Source organism: Bactrocera latifrons, unplaced genomic scaffold, assembly GCF_001853355.1.
Source record: "Bactrocera latifrons isolate USDA-ARS-PBARC rearing strain unplaced genomic scaffold, ASM185335v1 scaffold_319, whole genome shotgun sequence".
NCBI lineage: Eukaryota > Metazoa > Arthropoda > Insecta > Diptera > Tephritidae > Bactrocera > Bactrocera latifrons.
The window spans coordinates 118,757-139,205 of record NW_017536841.1 but is presented as its reverse complement, the minus strand read 5'-3'; the positions used below and the strand labels follow the sequence as shown (position 1 = coordinate 139,205).

The following is a 20,449-nucleotide window of genomic DNA, read 5'->3' as shown; positions in this document are numbered from 1 at the left end:
TTTAAATTATTACAAATAGTTTTGTTTGGTATTGTATATATTATAGGGTGAAAATAGGCTTCTGGGGGAAACTAATACCCAAAAAATATCGGTAAAGCGCCTATATTGCAACCTCTTTATTATTTTAAGTCCTTTTATTTGAATTTCAGATGTTGACGACCATATGATTCTTTTGTTACTTCTCCAATGACCAAAAGTTGTATGTGAATTAACCATAATAGAACATCAATTGAAGTGAATTATCAACACCGTTTCTACCATATGTTTGGTTATGTGAACTCTGTAGTGGGGAACCAAATAATTTAATTGAACTACAGTGATTCAAGCGATAACATTGCGGTAGAATTATGGGCCCTCTTTTTAAGAAGCAACCTAAAGGCTTTGCCACGAAAGCTATTCACGCAGGACAAAATCCTTCGCAATGGAATAGCAGAAGTGTTGTTCCTCCAATTAGTCTGAGCACAACATTTAAACAACATGGTCCTGGAGAACACGAGGTGTGTAAAATTGTATAGTTATATTATAAGGGTTTCATTTCGTGTTCCACACTAATATGTTTATGTTTGGTTTGGGGTAGAAACCAAGTGACTAATAATTCTATAGATGTTATTACACCTACATATTTGTCCACATTATCGTCAATATATATGTCGCATATCAATAATATTTACATATCTAATATTTATTTACTACACTTACTACAATTATAATGGCAATATATTTTATCAACGACTTATGACTGAAATATATTTATTTTTAGATGACAAGTGATTTTAATCACAAATAGATTGTTTTAAATTATGTATTATTTACTATGTATTATTTATTATGTATTAAATTACAGTATTATATGATGTTTTAAAGCATTTAATTTCGAAACTATATTGATTTAAATTTAATAAATATTTTGAAACCATCTTTAGAAATGTTTATCAAAAAAGTTAATACAATGTGCATTTCCAATCTGTAGTAATAAGTTAACAAATATATTTTATTTCAATTGAAACTCAACTATCTGTATAATAAAAAATGAGAAAAACATAGACTCTACTTCAATTTTGCTTGGATATGATAGTAATTTGGTACCTTTTAACATTTTGTATAAAGGGAGGAACATCCCTGTGTAGTAAATGTTATCCCTTTTTAAAACTGACTTTATTTTAAAAACGTTTATTACTTATCGAAAACAGATCTTTTGCCAAGAAAAAAAGTTCTATATTAGCAACTATAACAAAATTTAAACTTTATTTAGGGCCAATTTCAGGAATTAATTTGACTTGTAAAAGATGACAACTCTATGTTTGCACCTCTCCCTTTTTATTCTAAAAATTAAAAAAAAAAGTGTTATAAGTTTACATATACATATATATTTCCATTAAAAAAATATATATGTATAAGTTGGCATATATTTATAAGATAAGAATATACTTTTTAAACATACATACATACTTACATAATACGTGTCATAAATGAAGGTCATTTAAATTTTTATACTCACAACATGTTGCTACAGAGTAGTTTTGTTCTCCTAACGGTTAATTTTAACAAATTAGGATGACGACCTCGTCTTGAATTCGGACTGTTTTTCAGTCCGTCCGTGCAAGCGACCACTTGAGTAAAAATTTAGATATCGAGTTGAAACACGTGGCTCAATTGGACGTTGGTATCGAAGATGGGCGGATTCTGAGACAACTAAGCTGTAAATTTGAAAACAACACTGTAGTGTGATTAGCAGTTAAATTTTTACATGTCAAATACCATACCCATAACTCATATATGTAGCTACTACACTTCCTAAGGTAGAATTATTTTGACAGTGTGAAAATGAGTTAACCTTGAAGACCAGGCACACTTCCCGTAAATGCGAATAAAATGATAATGAATTAAAGAATTTTTTGATGTTTTTTGAGCACGTAAATTGGCATACTTCTTTTTATAAGAACAGTTGACCGTGAGAACGTACCGGTTTACAGTTTTCTGTAAATAAAATTTGGGCCGAATTTAATAATTTATGTCGAATGTTACTTAGAGTTTATGAATGTTATGTAATAAATTAATACTCCTAAAGAAGTACACTCAGAAAATGTTTGCACCCAATAAGAAATAAATACATACATATAAGCCAAGAAGAACATTTTAATTCGAGAATTTCCCTATGTAATATTGGAAAGGTTGCTATGATGAATATATACCATATCGTCTGGATATAAATTGAATGGTTATCAAAACATGCTTAACTACAATTGATTTTTGGTGGCATGCAAAGAAGGCAATTTAATCAACCGAAACAGGAAATAAACACAGAATTTGTAGTTGTAAATGTGTAAGTTATATAAACACTACAATGCTAAAGAAATCGATATTTACCATAATATAATGAACATTTTAATTTGTCGCATCGTATGAGTTCGCGATTAGAACAAAGGAGCATGTGACTAACTGCTACTTTTGATTGTTTGTTCGAATCCTTTTCTCTGTAGTGAAAACTCTTGAGGCCTTGGCATTCCCGACTTTCCAACACCATTTGATTGCAACCGAACAGCAACCCAGCTTTCGTAACGTTCACAGCATCCGAAAGGACCAGATAGCTTAACCAGAAACCACCCTGTAAGAGTACCATCATCGTACAGTTAAATTTGAAAGCATACGAGTCAACCGGATTGAAGACATCAAACAAACCACGCTCTCTCTAGGATTCAACAAGAAGACTATGAATGACCACGATCAATCTAAACTTAAGAGAATTATACAGGGCGTTCCGCAGGGTAGTGTGCTTTCCTCGCTTCAGTTTAATCTTTGCATTTCGAAACTCCCGCAACCAACAGAAAATATTCTTTAATTTCCCGTTCCCACGACAGTCGGGTCTACGAAAACCGGAACGGACCCGGATTTTTATCTGGCCAAGGACTGTCAACTCGGCAGAATTCTGTCGTTACAACAACAAAAACAACATTCTTTAATTTCATACGAAGATGATTGCACGATAGTTACCACCTTATTTACGAACCGAGCTAAGGTCTACAGACTAGACATCAAAATTTCCGCCGATAATATTAAAGTTCCAACTGTAAACAATCCTAAAATTTTAGTTGTTAGATATGACAGTCTGCAAGGCAATTGGGCGGCCGGTCGTCAACTAAGCCGATTAACAGATTAACACTTATCGATCCAAACGGGGTTATATCGCCGAAAAAAGGCCCTCGGTTGGATGAAATCCGAGTCAATTCCGGTGCGTAGAACCGGCTGTCGTGGGAATTGTCAACTAAGTCGCTCGAATATAGTGCCGGGATGCAGATGGTGAAGCTACAGTGAGGTCCGCTTCTTGTAAAGAAGCATAACACTCTTCTCTACACGCAGTTTCTGCTCGGATGTGCTAGTAGAAACCGTCTCTGCAGTCACCTGGTTGAACAGAAGCAACTTCCCAGAAACTTCAAGAGAATATTCCTTCCACAATTCGACGGTATCGAATGATATAGAAAATGATCTTGCGCCGATTGCTACCATTAACGAGTTTTATATTATTATTAGTATTTATATATATCCTAAATATGTGTTGGAGACTGATCAGTTATACGATCTTTAAAGATTACTCGCACGACTTCAAAATTTGCATAGGAATTAAAAATATTAAAATCTTAATTGACCATAACCGAAACTGATACTTTCATATTTCGAAACAAAATTAAATTTCCTTACCAATTTACCAAGAAACGTACCACGCTTGTTTTTGCCATTTGAAATTAAATGTAGCAAAATCATGCAAACTTATAATTAACACAATTAAATAATAAAGACTAATTCCTAATTATACAAATTTCATTACATTACATTATATACAATGAAGGTCTTAACTTTGTTTTCTTGGTTATCGTTGCTAATTAGAAGATCACTAAATAAGTATACCTAAGCAATTTTTAGATTAATAATATTTAGTCACTTCGTTTCGTTTTCAGGGATACGAGTATTCTCGAAGCGGCAACCCTACACGAAATGTGTTAGAAAACTGTTTGGCAGCTTTGGATGATGCCAAATACGGTTTAACATTTTCGTCTGGGCTAGGAACCGCAATGGCGGTATTCTCTATGTTGTCTGCCGGAGATCACATCATCATTGGAGATGATGTGTATGGAGGAACAGCGCGTTTAGTAAGGTACACTTAAACAAAGTCATTAATAGCCTTAGCATTAAATTATGATGAGTACATTTAAAACCATTATTACTGTTTGAAGTTCGTTATTGATAACTTTAGTTGAAGTTTGGAAATTCTGTTAAAAAATTGCAGTTGAAGTATTATTGTTATCTCTCTTTGTTAAAATTTTTTGTAGCATTCCCGTTTACAAACAATAAGCGTGTTTTATTTGAGCCGCAGATTAAGCTATTAGCTTATCATGGAAGACTTAGCCAACATAATTATGTTGGCTTGTCATTAGCTATCATAGTTTGCATATTGAAGTAGAAGCATTGTCAGTTCATCGCCTGTTTAGTTTCATAATACCTAGTTTAAAAAAAAAAGTTGTAAATCTGAACAAAACAAAATTACAGCGTTTTTGGATGCGTATTGAGTTGAAATTAGGACAAATATAAACGCATGTTTTCAGTTTTTTTGTCTTCTAGACCTCAAATAAATATAATAAATATATTTGAATAGTATATTAATATTCCGTTTACAAATTTGAAATTTCAAACTGAATTATATATCAACTCATTGTTCTTGTCCGCATTTCCAACACAATTAATTTTTAAGTGAATATATGAAATAAGCTAAGTACGTTTTATTTGTTCATGATTTAGCTAATAGCTTGTGATGGTCAAATAAAACACGGCTAATGTAGTTGTCGACAATTTTAAAAATCGACAACTGCTATTTTGAACTCGCGGAAAAAATCCAAAAACTGGTCAGAGAACATTTTAAAAGCAAAAAAATTGTGTGTAAAACTTACACAGTTACTAGAACACTTGTTGTTCGATGACAGTGTAGCAGTGACTACCTACTGTCCTCAAATGAGTGTGCAGTCACATTTTTGTGCATATTATCGATTACTATGAACCTTTGTTGTAGTATGTAGAAATGTCAACATTGGGAAACTGATTCTTGATTTTTTATTTAAATACGAACGTTTCTAACTGATATATTCTTAAGCTCTTTATGAATTAATTCCACGTAGTGTAAGATTTACCATAATAACTTTAGATATCGTAGGTCTAACATTAAAATCATATCCAATACTTTCATCAGTAAGAAAACGTAGAGTAAAAGGTTCGAGTAAATATACAATACCAAGTGAAACATGTCTCTCTTAACATTTCTTGACATTCAGATTTGTCACTTCATATGGATTTCCCGTTACAAAAAATGCGCGGATAATGAAATAATTTATGTAAATTTCTATATGACGCGAGTTATGTCAACAGCAACAAAAACAACTCCACCTCCAACAATACCAAAACCACAGCTCAGGTTAATCTTGAAAGCTGAAAGTGGTTAATGATCGAAGAATCAAATTAAATTATAAACAACCGAAATATGATATTGCCGATCAAGCATAATCAGTATTTTCGTTTTTTATTAATTATTGCTTTAATATCGATTATGCATAGTTCAGCAATATTTAAGCGAACTGTGTACATAACGGTACTTTATTTGTATAAGGGTCGTTAACTTTAATTGACAAATTGTTTACGTAATATTAACTTCAACAATTCTTCGAACATTGAGCACTGCTGATTGAATTTTAGTTTTTAAGAAGTCAGTCTGAAGACCAACGGCAACGAATAAAGTTGTATTAAATAAAAAATAAAAAATTCTTTTTATTTAAATATACATATATATGTATCATAAATATACATATTATAAGAATTGTACCTTGCGCGCTGGAAATACACATTAGATGTGACGATTTCACAAAAATGAAGCTCAACAGGAACATAAAATGTAGCAAAATGAGGATGGGCCTCCTGTGGAGCAAAGCATTTTATTACCAAATTGTACATACCTACTTTTTTAAAATATATTTTTTTAAAGCTTCTCCTTCTTCTTTACTGGTGTGGAAACCGCTGACGCGGTTATATCCCAGTTAACAACAGCGCGCCAGTCGTTTCTCCTTTTCGCAAGGTGACGCAACATGGAAATTCCAAGCCAAGACAGCTCCTTCTCCACCTGGTCCTTCCAACGGAGTGGAGGTCTTTCTCTTCCTCTGCTTCCCCCGGCGGGTACTGCCCGTTAGGATAGTAAGGGTTATTTGCGTTGTCGTCGACGCTATCTATCGGGAGGCACAGGAAACGTGCTGTTTCGACGGAGTCGGACCAAAGGGAGGAGGGTGTTAGATGAGTGTGGTTTGTAGGGCATGCAAAGAGGTGGCCAGTGTCATGCGGAGACTCGTTGCATGCAGAATATACATTGGGTATGTCAAGGTCTATTCTAGATAAGTAGCAGTTTAACCTGCTACAAAAGGGTGATTTCTACGAAAACATCCCAGCAGGAACTGCTTGGAGAGGAGTCCATTATGCTCCTTTACTGGGAGCATAAGCGTCTCACTATGAAGGTGTTCGATGGGGGACATCAAAAGGCATCCCGTCGTGGTCCGGAGTCCAGTATTTTGGCAGGGCTGGAGTTTCCTCATCTGCGTACCACTGCATCCAGGCGACCATATTGGTGCTGCGTAATTAAGGACCGGCCGGCCGATTGCCTTGTATGTTGTCAACAATGTTTCTTTGACTTTTCCCCATGTGCTGTCGGCTAGGGACTTCAGGATTTTGTTGCGGCTCTGTACCTTGGCGATAATTGCGGTCGTATGGGGAGAGAAGGGGTATAGACTATCAAAGGTTACACCAAAAATCTTATGGTTATTGACAGTCGAAATTTTGACGCCATCGACTGCAATGTTAAGTTCAGGTCTATACTCCATCGTCCAGTGAGGTTCCGTGCAGTGAGGAAACGAGAAAGGATGAAGAGGTAGTTGTTTACTTTCGAACACATGCCATCGATTCCATTCTCCGACGTCAATATCGTGCAATCATCTGTGTACGAGGTTATGGAAACTCCCTCTGGTGGCTGTGGGAGTTTCGTGATGTAGAAGTTAAACAGTAACGGGGAGAGGACACCATCCTGCGGAACCTCCTGTTTAATTCTTCTCAGTTTAGATGTTTCACCTCGAAATAGTACTGATAACTGACGGTCGCTCAGGTAGCCCACGTCTTCAACCCTGGAGGTATCGTAGTCAATGTCCTGCAATGGCGTTGTGTGGTTGACTGTGTCAAAAGCTTTTGACAAGTCCAACGCTACGAGGATCGTCCTCTCACAGGGCGGTTTCTAGTTGAGGCCACGAACTATCAGCGTTTATGACGCTAAGTGCTGTGGTGGAGTGAAGATCGGGAGTAGCAAGGCCTCAAGTATCTTAACTACTGGGGAGAGGAGAGTTATCGGGCGATAAGATTCCCCTTTGTTGGCGGGTTTCCCAGGTTTCAGTAGTGTGACCACTCTTCCGATTTTCCACGCATCGGGTATTTGAAGAGTGGTCAGTGACAGGTTGAGGACCTTGGTGAGATAACTTGCTCCCGTCTAGTCTAGAAGATTTAGCATTAGAATATTAATTCCATCAGGGCCAATGGATTAGTGGTATTTGTTTTATTGATGACATTCTGAACCTCCTCATCGGTGAAAGTAAGTGGCGCGCTGTCGTTGGCATTTTACGCAGCCGTCGGTTAACACATCTCTTGGCTTTGTCTACCGAAGGCTGCAGTGTAAACTGCGGGCTTAAATAGCTCGCGCACTTCTTCGGTTCCGGGTTTTAGCGCATATGCAGCAGAAAAATTCCTTCGGGCCCGGATTGGACTCAATGCCAGCACGAGTCAGGAGGATAGGGAGCAACCCTGCTGCAAAGCATTGCTTCAATGACGACAAACACAAATTAGTACTCACCGAACCAAACGGGGTTAGATCGCCGAAAAAACAGTCCTTGGTCGGATGAAATCCGAGTCAATTCCGGTGCGTAGAACCGGCTGTCGGGGGAATTGAGCGCAGCCGCTGTCTTTTAATTCGCTGAACTATGTCAATGTCGTCGTATATTTCATAGAGCTCATCGTTCCATCAAATACGATAATCGCATTTTTGTTCGTCGAGAGAGGAATTTACTTCTCAATTGCCTACTTACTCCGAAGTAGCACCTGTTGACAAGAGATATCCTGCATTGGATTTCGAGGCTGACATTATTTTTGGCGGCGAGGGCCGATGGATTGCCGGCCGAGCTTTAGATTCCGATCGTTAAGCATGCTTTCGTCGGACCATATTTTACAAAGAAGCTGATGCATGCTTCTTATCAGTTCTTCGCCGCCGTATTTCAATGGCTCGGCCAGCAATCCATCGGCCACCGCCGCTTTGTTGTTCTTCAGACGGGTGATTGCTATTCAAACCTCTTCATGGTCGGGCAATGGAACGTCTGCACCATCGTCATGGATTGGGGAATCGTTTAGAATTTTATTAAAAATAAATAACATAATTTAAAAATGGTTTATACCTTTAACGCAGTCTTGCTATCAGGCAAAAACTCCTTGTACTATATAAAAATTAATTGCTGTTGGTTAGTCTCAAGTATCAAGTGAACAGCTGGGCCGATTTGTGGAAGTTCAGAAAAGATTTAAAAGGTGAATAAATATGAAAATACTCGGATGCTTTGGTTTTTCCTTTGAAATAATTCTAAATAGCTATCAGATTTTCCGCCGTTTAGAATCAAATTGAAAGAATGATTTCAACTATGTAGATTCATAAATCTTAAGTTACACAGTTATCGTTAAGGAACACAAACATCATATTTGTGATTTTACAACCATTGGATGCTTTGCGATAGTGAAATTTTTAGTTTTGAGCTCTATTTTGTGTTGATCCTTTGTGATCGTGACACTTTACTACAAAGTGCGAGATAACTTTCTGAGTTAGGTCGTCGGAGTCACTCAAATGTGTGAAGAACTACTTCACGTGCTAGCTGCACTGATGACCACAGAGAGGCAGACCTAGAAAATAGATTATATTCTACTGAAGGCGAAGCGAACCCTTGTAATGCTGTTGTCAGTAAAACGCGCTCCAACTTCAGGATACCTTCTTCTTCGTCCTTGGAGGGAATGATTAGTTCATCCATGTAGGCTACCACTGTTCCATCTYGGATTAGTTCTCTCAGCACAGCCACAACAAATCTGGTGAACACTGCTGGCAAATTTGAGATTCCAAATGGTACGTATTGRAACTCATATTGCCCGTTGTAGGTTACAAACGACGTGTATTTTTGCGAATCAGCCTTAACTGGAACATGGAAAAATCCGTTTCTTAAGTCCGATGTTGTAAAAACGTTTGCTCCATTCAGTCGTTCGATGACATCATCCATCATTGGCATAGGGAAATTATGTCGGACTATCTTTTCATTCAGTCGTCGATAATCACAGCAGAGCGCTCTCGCTCACGTACTCGCTGTGCTCTATAGTCACCGCCTTTTGCATACCACTGTTTCGGCTCACAGTCTTTTCACCTGCTTGTGCTCACCCGTGACTTTGGTATTCAGCTCGACGGCTTCAGCTGCATGCTCCTTAGCATCAGCACCATCCGAGCTTTTCTCGCTATGCTTATCAGCCAGTTGTTGCACCTTACGTTGTTGTTTTCCTGCTTTTTTTTGTCTCAACTCCGCACCATCCTCGGTTACAATCAGATCGACATCCTTCAAAATGTTGTTACCAATTACTAGAGCATACTTCAAACCAGTCTCTTTGGCAACATGGAATTTTATTTCTAACCATATGCCATCAACTTCAATGCGGATAGAGAAGCTGCCTATTGCTGTAAGTTTACTGTCGCCAATTCCGACTAAGCATACTCTTTCTTTTGTCAGCTTTACATCCAGGTCTAACATCAATAGTGTATCGTATCGCGTCAAACATACATCTGCACCCGTATTGATTAATGCCGGAACACATACTCCATTCATCCAAATGTCCTTGAAAGTTAAACTACTTTTCTTACTGGGCTTTACTGCTGCTTTTGTTTTCATCATGTTTGCGCTTTTCTCCTTCTTAATTGTTTTTTCCACTGTAGCGCACTCTGTTGTTCGGTGACCTTCTACACCGCATTTCATCTTTTTGCCTGGACATTTTCGCAATTGTAGCATTTTTTCGCTGAACTGCCTGAACTCGACRAAGCTATGTTTGATGACGTAGACAACGTTTTGTTTGCGTTAACGAAYTGAGATTTTGAAACAGGAACTTTATTTTTTCATAAACCTTCAGCTGCTCCTTTACTTTTTAATAGGAAAATTAAACCCGGGGAAGTTAAAAAAAAGTTACAGCTGTACAAAAATGAGTGAAAATAATGAAGAAATTCACTATATTTTGAAATTTTGAGCCGAAACAGTGGTATGCAAAAGGCGGTGACTATAGAGCACAGCGAGTACGTGAGCGAGAGCGCTCTGCTGTGATTATCGACGACTGAATGAAAAGATAGTCCGACATAATTTCCCTATGCCAATGATGGATGATGTCAGGGAAGAATGTCACGCAAGCCGCCAATGAAACTTGTGAAGTTTACGGAGACGATGCTGTATTAGTTCGTGTAGCACTATAAAAAGAAATAGGTAAAATTTCATTAGAAATGCGAAAAGGCGTTTTCGTCTACCCAATATATTATATATTGACCGACATTTTCGAACAAAAGTTAACCATAGGTACCGGGGTCTAAATATTCGGTACCTAGGGGATTGAACAGTTTTTGTTGGATTTAAAAAATTTTTGGTCATACGGTGACACACACTAAAGACAGACTCGTTTAGTGTTAGGTGATACTTACAACCATTAAGTGAACAAAAGTTTAACACTCTGTAGCAAGTAGTTGAAACATTGAATTACAAGAAAAACACATATAAAGCTATTCACATGAAATTATTACGCACATGTTACGTATTCAATAAAAAATATCAAAGTTTACCGTAAGTTTGCATTGTTAACGACTTAAATAAAACGTTTAACTGTTATTATGCTTTTTTGCTTTTGGTAACAACTTTTTGATACATAAAAAAATATGTTTTAGTAAATATGTGTACATTTATTCCATTGGCCTTCAAAATAATAAAGGAGGTATCATCAGTCTACCACGAATAATATCAAAATTGCTTAAAATAAATCAATCATTGGTCATAAACGTTCTGAAAAGGCGACTTATTGTCGCCATATCACAAGTCAATGGCAAAAATAAAATTCAGACGCACGTCTTATGATAAAACATACTTGACACGAAAGAATGCATTTATAAAAATAAATAAGCTTGTTAGTGAATGAATTGACAGAAGAGTACTCCTCGATATTGACTATATCGCATCGGTAAAAAATAAAAAGTTGTATTGTAAGTATAGAATGTTAAGAAACAGTTGAAATTCGACAGGGGACCCAGAAATTAGATATATAGAAGATGACCGGAAGCTTGTAGTCTGGTCACTCAAATCAAAATTAAATTATTCAAATTATTTCAACCAATTGGCAAACAGTATTGCTGGCACTGTTATTGGGAAGACCATCTAAAAGAGCCATTTACACAAATATTGAAGTATGCTGGAAGGGCCGTTATGGTAAGGGGTTGCTTCCCATACTGGCATGTAGTACCTCTACAAAATTCTATGGAATAATAAGGAAAAAAGATTTACATTTTGCAAACCATATACCCGATTTTGTGGAAAGGAGTGTTTTTCGTTAAGAATAAGTCATATTTCAGCAGGATGGCGACCAAAAACAAACATCCAAATCTGAAGTAATGGATTGAAGAACTAAATTTCTTAATAAAGCAGTGAAAAGTTCAAAATCCTGATCTCAATTTGGACTAGTTTTGGCAAAGTATTCTAAATGAATTTATACATAATTTGGTCGAAAGTTTGCCATTGCCATTTGATTGTAATCCATTCACAATTTCGTCGAAAAATTTTATTATATTTTTATTTGGTTTATAGATTGCAACTAGTTCAAATAAAAAAAGAACTAACAAGCAACTTGAATATGAATTGAAAGTATAATTACAAAATGACAAAACTACTATGAAAGTATTGGCTAATTTGAAAGATCGCAAGGTTTGAGACGTCTTGGTGGTCCATCTCTAGAAGTTAATATAGCTTCTTCTTCGTTGCAATGCTGTAGCAATCTTGCACCATGTGCTGTTCCATTTTTTTATATTTCTGCGTTAACCGAGTTTACGCGTAGATTACGCTCTATATCAGCCCATCTACAATACCAACGCGCTTTGACAATTAGTCTTAGTACTTTTTTTTTGAAATTGTTTGATGACTTTCTTATTGCATGAGTTAGTACATCCCCAGAGTTGAGCACCATAGCTCCATATCGGTCGAATTATTTGTTTATAGATAAGTAACTTATTTTAGATGGATAACACTGATTTGTTACCGATTAAGCAATTATAATTTTTGAGTCGCATGTCCAGCTCCTCACTTTTATACCCTGAACAGAGTATATTGAGTTTGTTACGAAGTTTGTAATACCAAGAAGGAAGGGTCGGAGACCCTATAAAGTATATATATAAATGATCATTATGTCGAGCTGAGTCGATTTAGCCATGTCCGTCTGTCTGTATATATACGAACTAGTCCCTCAGTTTTTAAGATATCGTTTTGAAATTTTACAAACATCATTTTCTCTACAAGAAGCTGCTCATTTGTCGGAACTGCCGATATCGGACCACTATAACATATAGCTGCCATAAAAACTGAACGATCGGAATCAAGTTCTTGTATGGAAAACTTTCACATTTCATAATGTATTTTTACAAAAGTTTGCACAGGCTATTTTCTAAAGCAACAATGTAATATCCGAAGAAATTGTTCAGATCGATTGACGATAGCATATAGCTGCCATACAAACTGAATGATCGGAATCAAGTTCTTGTGTGGAAAACTTTCACATTTGATGTGGTATCTTCACGAAATTTGGCATGGATTACTGCTTAAGGTATCAAATATAGTCTCCAAAAAAATTGTTCAGAACGAATTACTATAGCATATAGCTTCCATACAAACTGAACACAAAGTTACTAACAGAAATGCACCTGTGAAGAGTATTTAGCTTCGATGCAACCGAAGTTAACTTTTTTTCTTGTTTTTAATTGAAGTTTCCACCGTTACTTTAAAGTCAAGCGTCATTCCTAAGTATTTATCGGAATTGAAGAACAGTATTCGTGCACCGTCTATGAAAATTGATAAGTGCTGTATCTCGTTGTATGTGAAAACAATGTGTACATTTTAAGATCTTATTTACAGCTTTTTGAAGATTAGTAGTGGACACGTGTACACTACGACCAACAGCAAGCAATGCGGTATCATCTGCAAATGTGGCTGTTCCATAATTGCAGTCCACTGACAGGTCGTGCGTGAACAGAATATAAAGAAGAGGGCCCAACACACTACCTTGTGGAACCTAAAAATTGAATATTTATCTCCTTGTTTAATGCGAAAGTCGTCGAGCATGAATGTTGAATTCTTTGGTAACGTTTTTAAAATTAAGTTTTGTCAACACCCGGGCTTACAAGTTGGCTTAATTTATTAATTTTACAAGGATACTTAAAACTATGTCTTGCTAAGTTTTCTGGAAAACAAAATTATTAGATCATAAGCAATTGCTCACAACTCATGTTTGTAAGAATCATTTGAATATTTATTACTTCAAAAAATAATAATAATAATTAATATTAAAACCACATATAGGACATGACATACTATAAAACTTGAAAAAACAAAACGCAGCTGAAAGCAATTTATCAGAAAAAAGGGTAGTACAAGGTGCGGTCCAAAGTAAACAGGACTTTTTGAATCTAGCGTGTTTAAAGTTATTGCGTTTTAAGTGTCAGTATGTTTGTGTTTTCGGTGCGAAAATGAGCTTCGAACAAAGAGCCAACATTAAAATTTATTTTAAAATTTGGTAAAACTTTTATCGAAACGTTTCAATTGATGAAACAAGTTTATGGCGATGATTTCCTATTCCGTAGCAGAGTGCACGAGTGGTTTCACCGTTTTCAAAGTGGTCGTGAGATTCATCAAAAATCAGTCGAAATCATCATTGAAATTCATAGAAATGGAATTGAACATTACTAAATCATCAATTTATGGGATTACGAAAGGTTTGTGCACGGTTTGTTCCGTACAAATTAACTGACGACTAAAAATTACTTAGAATCCCTCTCATCGATTGACGCTTATTTGACCAAAAGTCACATTTTAACCATTAACCACTCTCCGTATTCACCTGATATGACACCGACTTATTCCTTTTCGGAAAAATGAATTTGTCCATGAAAGGAAAGCGTTATGCAGACGTAGAGGCCAATGAAAAGGCTTGCACCGGGTAAAACACTCGTTCGACATGCTTCTGTACTGGGCAAAAAGCTATATTAAAGCAGAAGAAGACTATTTTGAATAAAAGAAATTGATTTGCCGAAAAAACCCATTTATTTCAAAACTCGGAGATGCCGCGTTATTACAGCATCGAAAAAGTTTCAACGACGGAAGCAAGGTGAAGCAGTTCCTGGTTATCCGAATGTGCGTTCTACTGACGATCTTGGTCGTATGTATAGGTACGTAGGTAGGAGTGCAGCCCTAACGGGCTCAATTAGCCCTTGATGTGCCATTTTGAAACACTGTTCGTGGAACCTCCTGTATCTGCTATTACGTTTCACTTTCTCTCTCAAACCATTTTGTGGTTCGATGAAACTACTTATGTCCGATATGCTTTTAGTGGAAATCCCTTCAAGGTTTGGTGCTTGATGGATTCCAAGTGTTTTGTGTCGGATATGTGCTAGAGCTGGGCATTCGTATGTATGTAAACAGTTCATCCAAATAATGATGAATGCTTTTATTCGCGGTTATTGTTAGTAAATGTGTCAACGTCATTTGAAACATTACGAACTTAGATGGTATAATATTCCCAACATATCGTGCTGCAAGTAAAAAATCCAATTTACTAGAAAACGATACCCATTGGGGTACAACAATCGTTGAAACCATTATTTATTAATTTCCAAGTCAGATAAGGAACTTACAAGCACAATCTTTTAAAATTTGTGTTTTGAATCTGGAATATGATTTTCGCATGGTTAGTTATATGTGGCATGTTCAAGAGACGGAAGACCATCTTCGTTGTTTGTTAATGCGCCTAATAATTGAATAGAAAACACGGTGAATGACAAGGTGCTTAACTGAAGAGTACGATGTCTGCACTGGAGCACATGAACAATAAAGAATCATTAAAATACGTAAATAATTTAATTTTTATTTCCTAAAAAGAGGTCTTAATAAAATCCAAAACCTGCTTATTTGTTTCACGTAAGGCAAAGCAAAGTTCGCCGGGTCCTCTAGTGTAATATAAATTCTTTCACTGTATAGAACTTAAGAATTAATGCTATTTATCCCTATTCGCTGTAATAAAAAGTTCTATCTAAATTTATTTCATGTTTATTTTCTTTTTAGGCAAGTCATCTCAAGACTGGGTATTCAATTTAGTTTCATAGATCCAACTGATTTACCTGCTTTTGAGTCAGCAATTCAATCGAATACAAAGGTAACTATAATTTATCATCTTACACATCTACAATGAAGCGAATTTAGCAGCCGTTCGACAACAGATGATTGATTTATTGTCTGTCACCATTTATGTATGTACATATACAAGGTGCGTTCCTTGGTCCAGAATTCTGCCGTTACAACAACAACAACAACAGACTAACCTATTTGGGGGTGTTTCCTCGTGGAGGCTGAATTTACCGACTGTTGTGTTGAAGATACCTTTCTTGCCCACCTTGGCGTTAAAGTCGCCAAACACTATAAGCTCTCATATGTGCGCTCCAAACGCTCATAGAAGGGCACAAATCATCGATAATTTGAATAACCTTGCTTTGATGCGGATCGTGACTAGACGTTCATCCACCAGGGTGAATGACAGTACTCGGCGACGGAGTCTCCCTCCCACCACGAGTCCCACACCGAATTTTGCACTCCTTTATATGGCCACTGTAGTAAATGCTACAAGAACCTACTCGCCTCAGTCCTTGTCCAGTCCATCGCATTTCTATCCTATTCGGAAGTCCATCATCCGAAGTAGACGTCTTATATCAGTTTAATATGCTAAAAAATTATTTAATTATGGCCCAAATGCTTCCTTAAAAATTGTGCCAAATATATATATGCCAACCCATAACAAAACTAATTTATGATTCCTTTACATAAGAGTGGATTTAGGTAACCCATTGAAAACTATGGGGTAATAGCAAAGTTGTCAGCATTACCTAAACTTTTTGAAGTAATTATAACAGACGAAATTACTTTCTGGATTTCTCCTTTAATTTTTTGTTCTCAGCAGGGTTTTCGAAAAGAGAAGTACACAGTAACTAATTTACCAGAATTTGTTACACATGTATCAACGGGTTTTAGGGAGAATAAGCATACCGATGTTATATCCACAGATTTTAGTAAATCTTTTGGTAAAATAAACCACTCAATTCTTTTGAATAAACTGGATCTTCCTAGTTTTCAACCGATATTTTTAAAATGGGTTAATTCTTATCTTAGTAATAGAACTCAAAAAGTTACATTTAACGATTCTTTTTCTGATTTAATTAATGTCACTTCAGGCGCTTCTCTAGGTGGCCATCTTGGTCCAATTTTGTTCTTGTTATTTATTAAATATATATCATCTATCTGTATTCAAGAGTTCTATTTTATGTTGACGATGCAAAACTTTTTAAATCATATACTTTAAATAGTGAAAGATGTCAATTGCAAACAGACTTAAACAACCTAGTTTCTTGGTGTATTAGAAATGATATGCCATTGAACCTTAAAAAATGTAAAACGATGTGATTTTCGCGTAGATCTGTAGACCCTTCATATGTAATACAAAACTTTACCTTAAAGGAAGTATGCATTTTTGTTTATCTAGGAGTAACTATGGATCCCAAAATCAATTTTAATCTTCAGCACATTTTATCCACTCTAAACGAGTAACATTTAAAAATAATAAGCTTACTTTATTGTAATTCTTCATTTTGGCTGATAAAACTTTTGTTTCTATAGCCACACTTAAAAGTTTTAAAACGACAACGCAATAGGGCCCGATATTTTTCAATAACCTTATTCGCATGCAAACAAAATGAATAAAATCTATCTATGTTGTGGATGGTTAAAAACATTAAAGTAAATCCTTTTGTTAGATATCATTAAAGTTCAGATCAAAGCCAATAATTAATAATAAATAAACTAATACTGATAATTTAATAACTATAAAGTTATGTAAAATATGCTGCGCACCGCCTCCTTTAAATAGTTTTATAATTTTACAAATAGAATTTGAATTGGTATTAATGTAAAAAAATTGTTATAATATTGGCATACTTATTTATTATTTATTATTTCAGCTTGTGTGGATAGAAACACCTACGAATCCATTAATCAAAGTTGCTGATATAGACGCTATTAGCAAATTTTGTCAAAATAAGAATGTTATATTTGCAGTTGACAATACATTTTTGACATCATATTTCCAAAGGCCATTGGAATTGGGTGCTGATTTAGTATGTTATTCTTTAACTAAATATATGAACGGTCATTCTGATGTCGTTATGGGTTGCATAACTACTAATTCGGAAGATTTATACCAAAAATTGAAATTTCTACAAAATGGTAAGATTAATTTTGACTAAAGGTTATGCTTAGCACAATTATTTGTTTTTATTTTGCAGCAACGGGAATTGTACCCTCTCCGTTTGATTGTTATCAAGTCAACCGTGGTTTGAAAACTCTTCCCCTTCGCATGGAACAGCATCAAAAGAGTTCAATCGCTGTTGCAAAATTCTTGGAAGAACATCCTTTTGTTCAAAAGGTTTTACATCCAGCGTTACCCTCCCATCCACAGCACCAGCTCTCTCTAAAGCAAACATATGGATACAGTGGAGTGTTTTCATTTTTCCTTAAAGGCGACTTAAAACATTCGAGAGCTTTTCTTGAGAATTTAAAATTGTTTGCGTTGGCGGAAAGCTTAGGTGGATATGAAAGTTTGGCAGAACTTCCGTAAGTAAACTCTATTAAATATAAAATGAACTAAAACAGAGAGTTCGATTTAATCATTAAAATTAAAACATGAAATTGTGATCAAACTCAACTAACGGATTCTCTCGATTGTAACAACTTCTGATTAAAAATTAATAATATGATTTTAAATTTAACTATTTTTCTTTTTATGGTAGCAACTTTCATAAAAATAATTTTACTTCATTAATTTTTAGGTCAATTATGACTCATGCTTCAGTACCAGCAGAAGAACGAAAGAAGCTGGGTATAAACGATTCCCTCATACGCCTTTCTATTGGACTTGAAGAAACAGAAGATTTGATTGGAGATTTAGAGAATGCTTTAAAAATATCTATGGCTTTGTAGAATTATAATAACTTGTATGAGTCAAATATATGATATTGAGTTGGTATATTATGTTATATATATACTTTTGTGTGTGTAAGAGAATGTATAGGATACAGTCTACCAAATCATGGAATCCAGTAAATATTTAGAATATATATATCTGTTAGCATTTTTGAACTCATACTACTGTGAGCAAAAACTCATACAATTTTTTAAATTAAATTTCGCGCGAAACCCCATCATTCGATTCGTTGAAATATTTGCCAAATGTCACATCAAAATAAAATCGTTTAGTATACACTTGTTTTTCTGAAGTTCATAAAGTGCATTCGGCGATTTTTACGATGAGTGAAAGTATTCAACAAAGAAGTCCCATTAAACTTTGTGTACGGAATCAAAAGGCCTGCGGTGATAATTGATTGTCGCGAGCAAGTGGCTCTGTTTGGTACACATTTTTCTAGGACAGCCATAAAAATGATGATCATCAACACGTCAATAAAATAAAGGAATAAGTGCTCGAGATTCGACGATTAACAGTCAGAGATCTGATGGAGATTTAATGGCACAGATATCACTGACGATAGTCGTACCAACCTAAATAAAAAATTCGAAATGAGTTTTCACGCGTGGGGCAGCTGAACCGGTTGGAGCTGTGGACAAAAGGACGCATAACTCATTGATTTTTTTATTTTTTATACTCTTAAAATATGAACAAATAAATAGTAAAAATATTGAATGTTTTTCAATTGCAAACAAACGCTTCAAATTCGAGCCTCTAGACTAGAATACTCATTTAAACAAGCGACTACTAAAACGTCCAACAAGTAGGTCATAGGGCCTATTCTGTTGAGCTTGAAATTCATTTCAGTTGTCGTTTTTTCTTTTCTTTTCAAAGTTGTCGTTTCCAAGTTGTTCTTATCGTCGTTTCGTTTCTCAGCTCGGAGTCTCCAAGTATATCGTAACGTCAAAGAAAGTTATTAAAATTTGAAATTAAAATTAGGAATGATAACGCTCAATAGCGCCATCGTATTTTAGGGATACTTTTAATATTGAATAATTTGTTACTACTGCTCAATTAGTAATTTTGCTTTTCGTCTGTGTGTGACATTACGTCGGAGTCGTTGCTAATTGCTTTGAAAATTTAAATATGATCGACCCAATTCTTGTTGTCATTTTAATTGTCGTTGTCATTCCTAAAGTATATCGTAACATATGATAACGCCCAATAACATAATTGTATGTTAAGTTGTTATATGTCGATTTGGAGGCAATATTCTAACCCTTTTTGTGAATTTAGGTGCAATAAGACAATGATAATAGCTAATCTTTCTGTTGTATATAAGGGAATCCGAACATGGAAACGGAAATTTTCTTTTCCTTTAACTGCATTCCTGAGCACTTTGATAACTGCATTGGAAAGGTTAATCGTGGCGCCTTTTTCTCATCTCACATATCAACAAGGAATATGTGGATGGAGCAATTCCCACGACAGCCGGTTCTACGCACCGGAATTGACCCGAATTTTATCCGACCAAGGACTGCTTTTTCGGATGTCTATGATCACGATGGATAGGTGAGTATTAATTTAAGATTGTCGTCACTTGAGCAACACCTTGCAGCAAGATTGCTCCGTATCCTTCTGACTCGAGCTGACATTGAGTTCAATCCGGGGCCGAGGAATTTATCTGTTGCGTTCGGGACAAAAAACTCCATCCAAATTCCACATCGGTCAGGGGTAATACATGCAATGTAGCCATCTTAAGACATGCTCAGGCCTTGAGACACATAGGTAGTGGACCATGACTTACGAGGACCCATATCGCCAATGCTCTACTGCGACATTAGTCCCTACGGCTGTGCGATCTCCACACAGTTCCCGCAATGCGCCGCCACTCACCTCCGAGTAGCCAACAGAAGACCTCTACCATCCCCAGGGGCTCAAACAGAAAAAACCACTCCCACTCTGACTAGCCCCCTCCAACCTTCATCCCGCTCCAATCCTTGTACGAGAACCA

The 20,449-nt window shown here is 36.0% G+C and overlaps 1 protein-coding gene across 1 annotated transcript; it reads left to right on the top strand.

Moving 5' to 3' along the window:
• Window positions 1–150: 150 nt before the first annotated feature.
• On the top strand, window positions 151–18,508 carry LOC108970973 (cystathionine gamma-lyase; the record flags this gene model as incomplete). Its single annotated transcript, XM_018936728.1, is given in 6 exon segments — window positions 151–497; window positions 3,954–4,150; window positions 15,492–15,582; window positions 17,435–17,699; window positions 17,759–18,086; window positions 18,302–18,508. Coding segments are annotated over 6 exon segments (1,182 nt in total). The 3' UTR covers window positions 18,453–18,508.
• Between the last annotated feature and the right edge of the window lie 1,941 nt (window positions 18,509–20,449).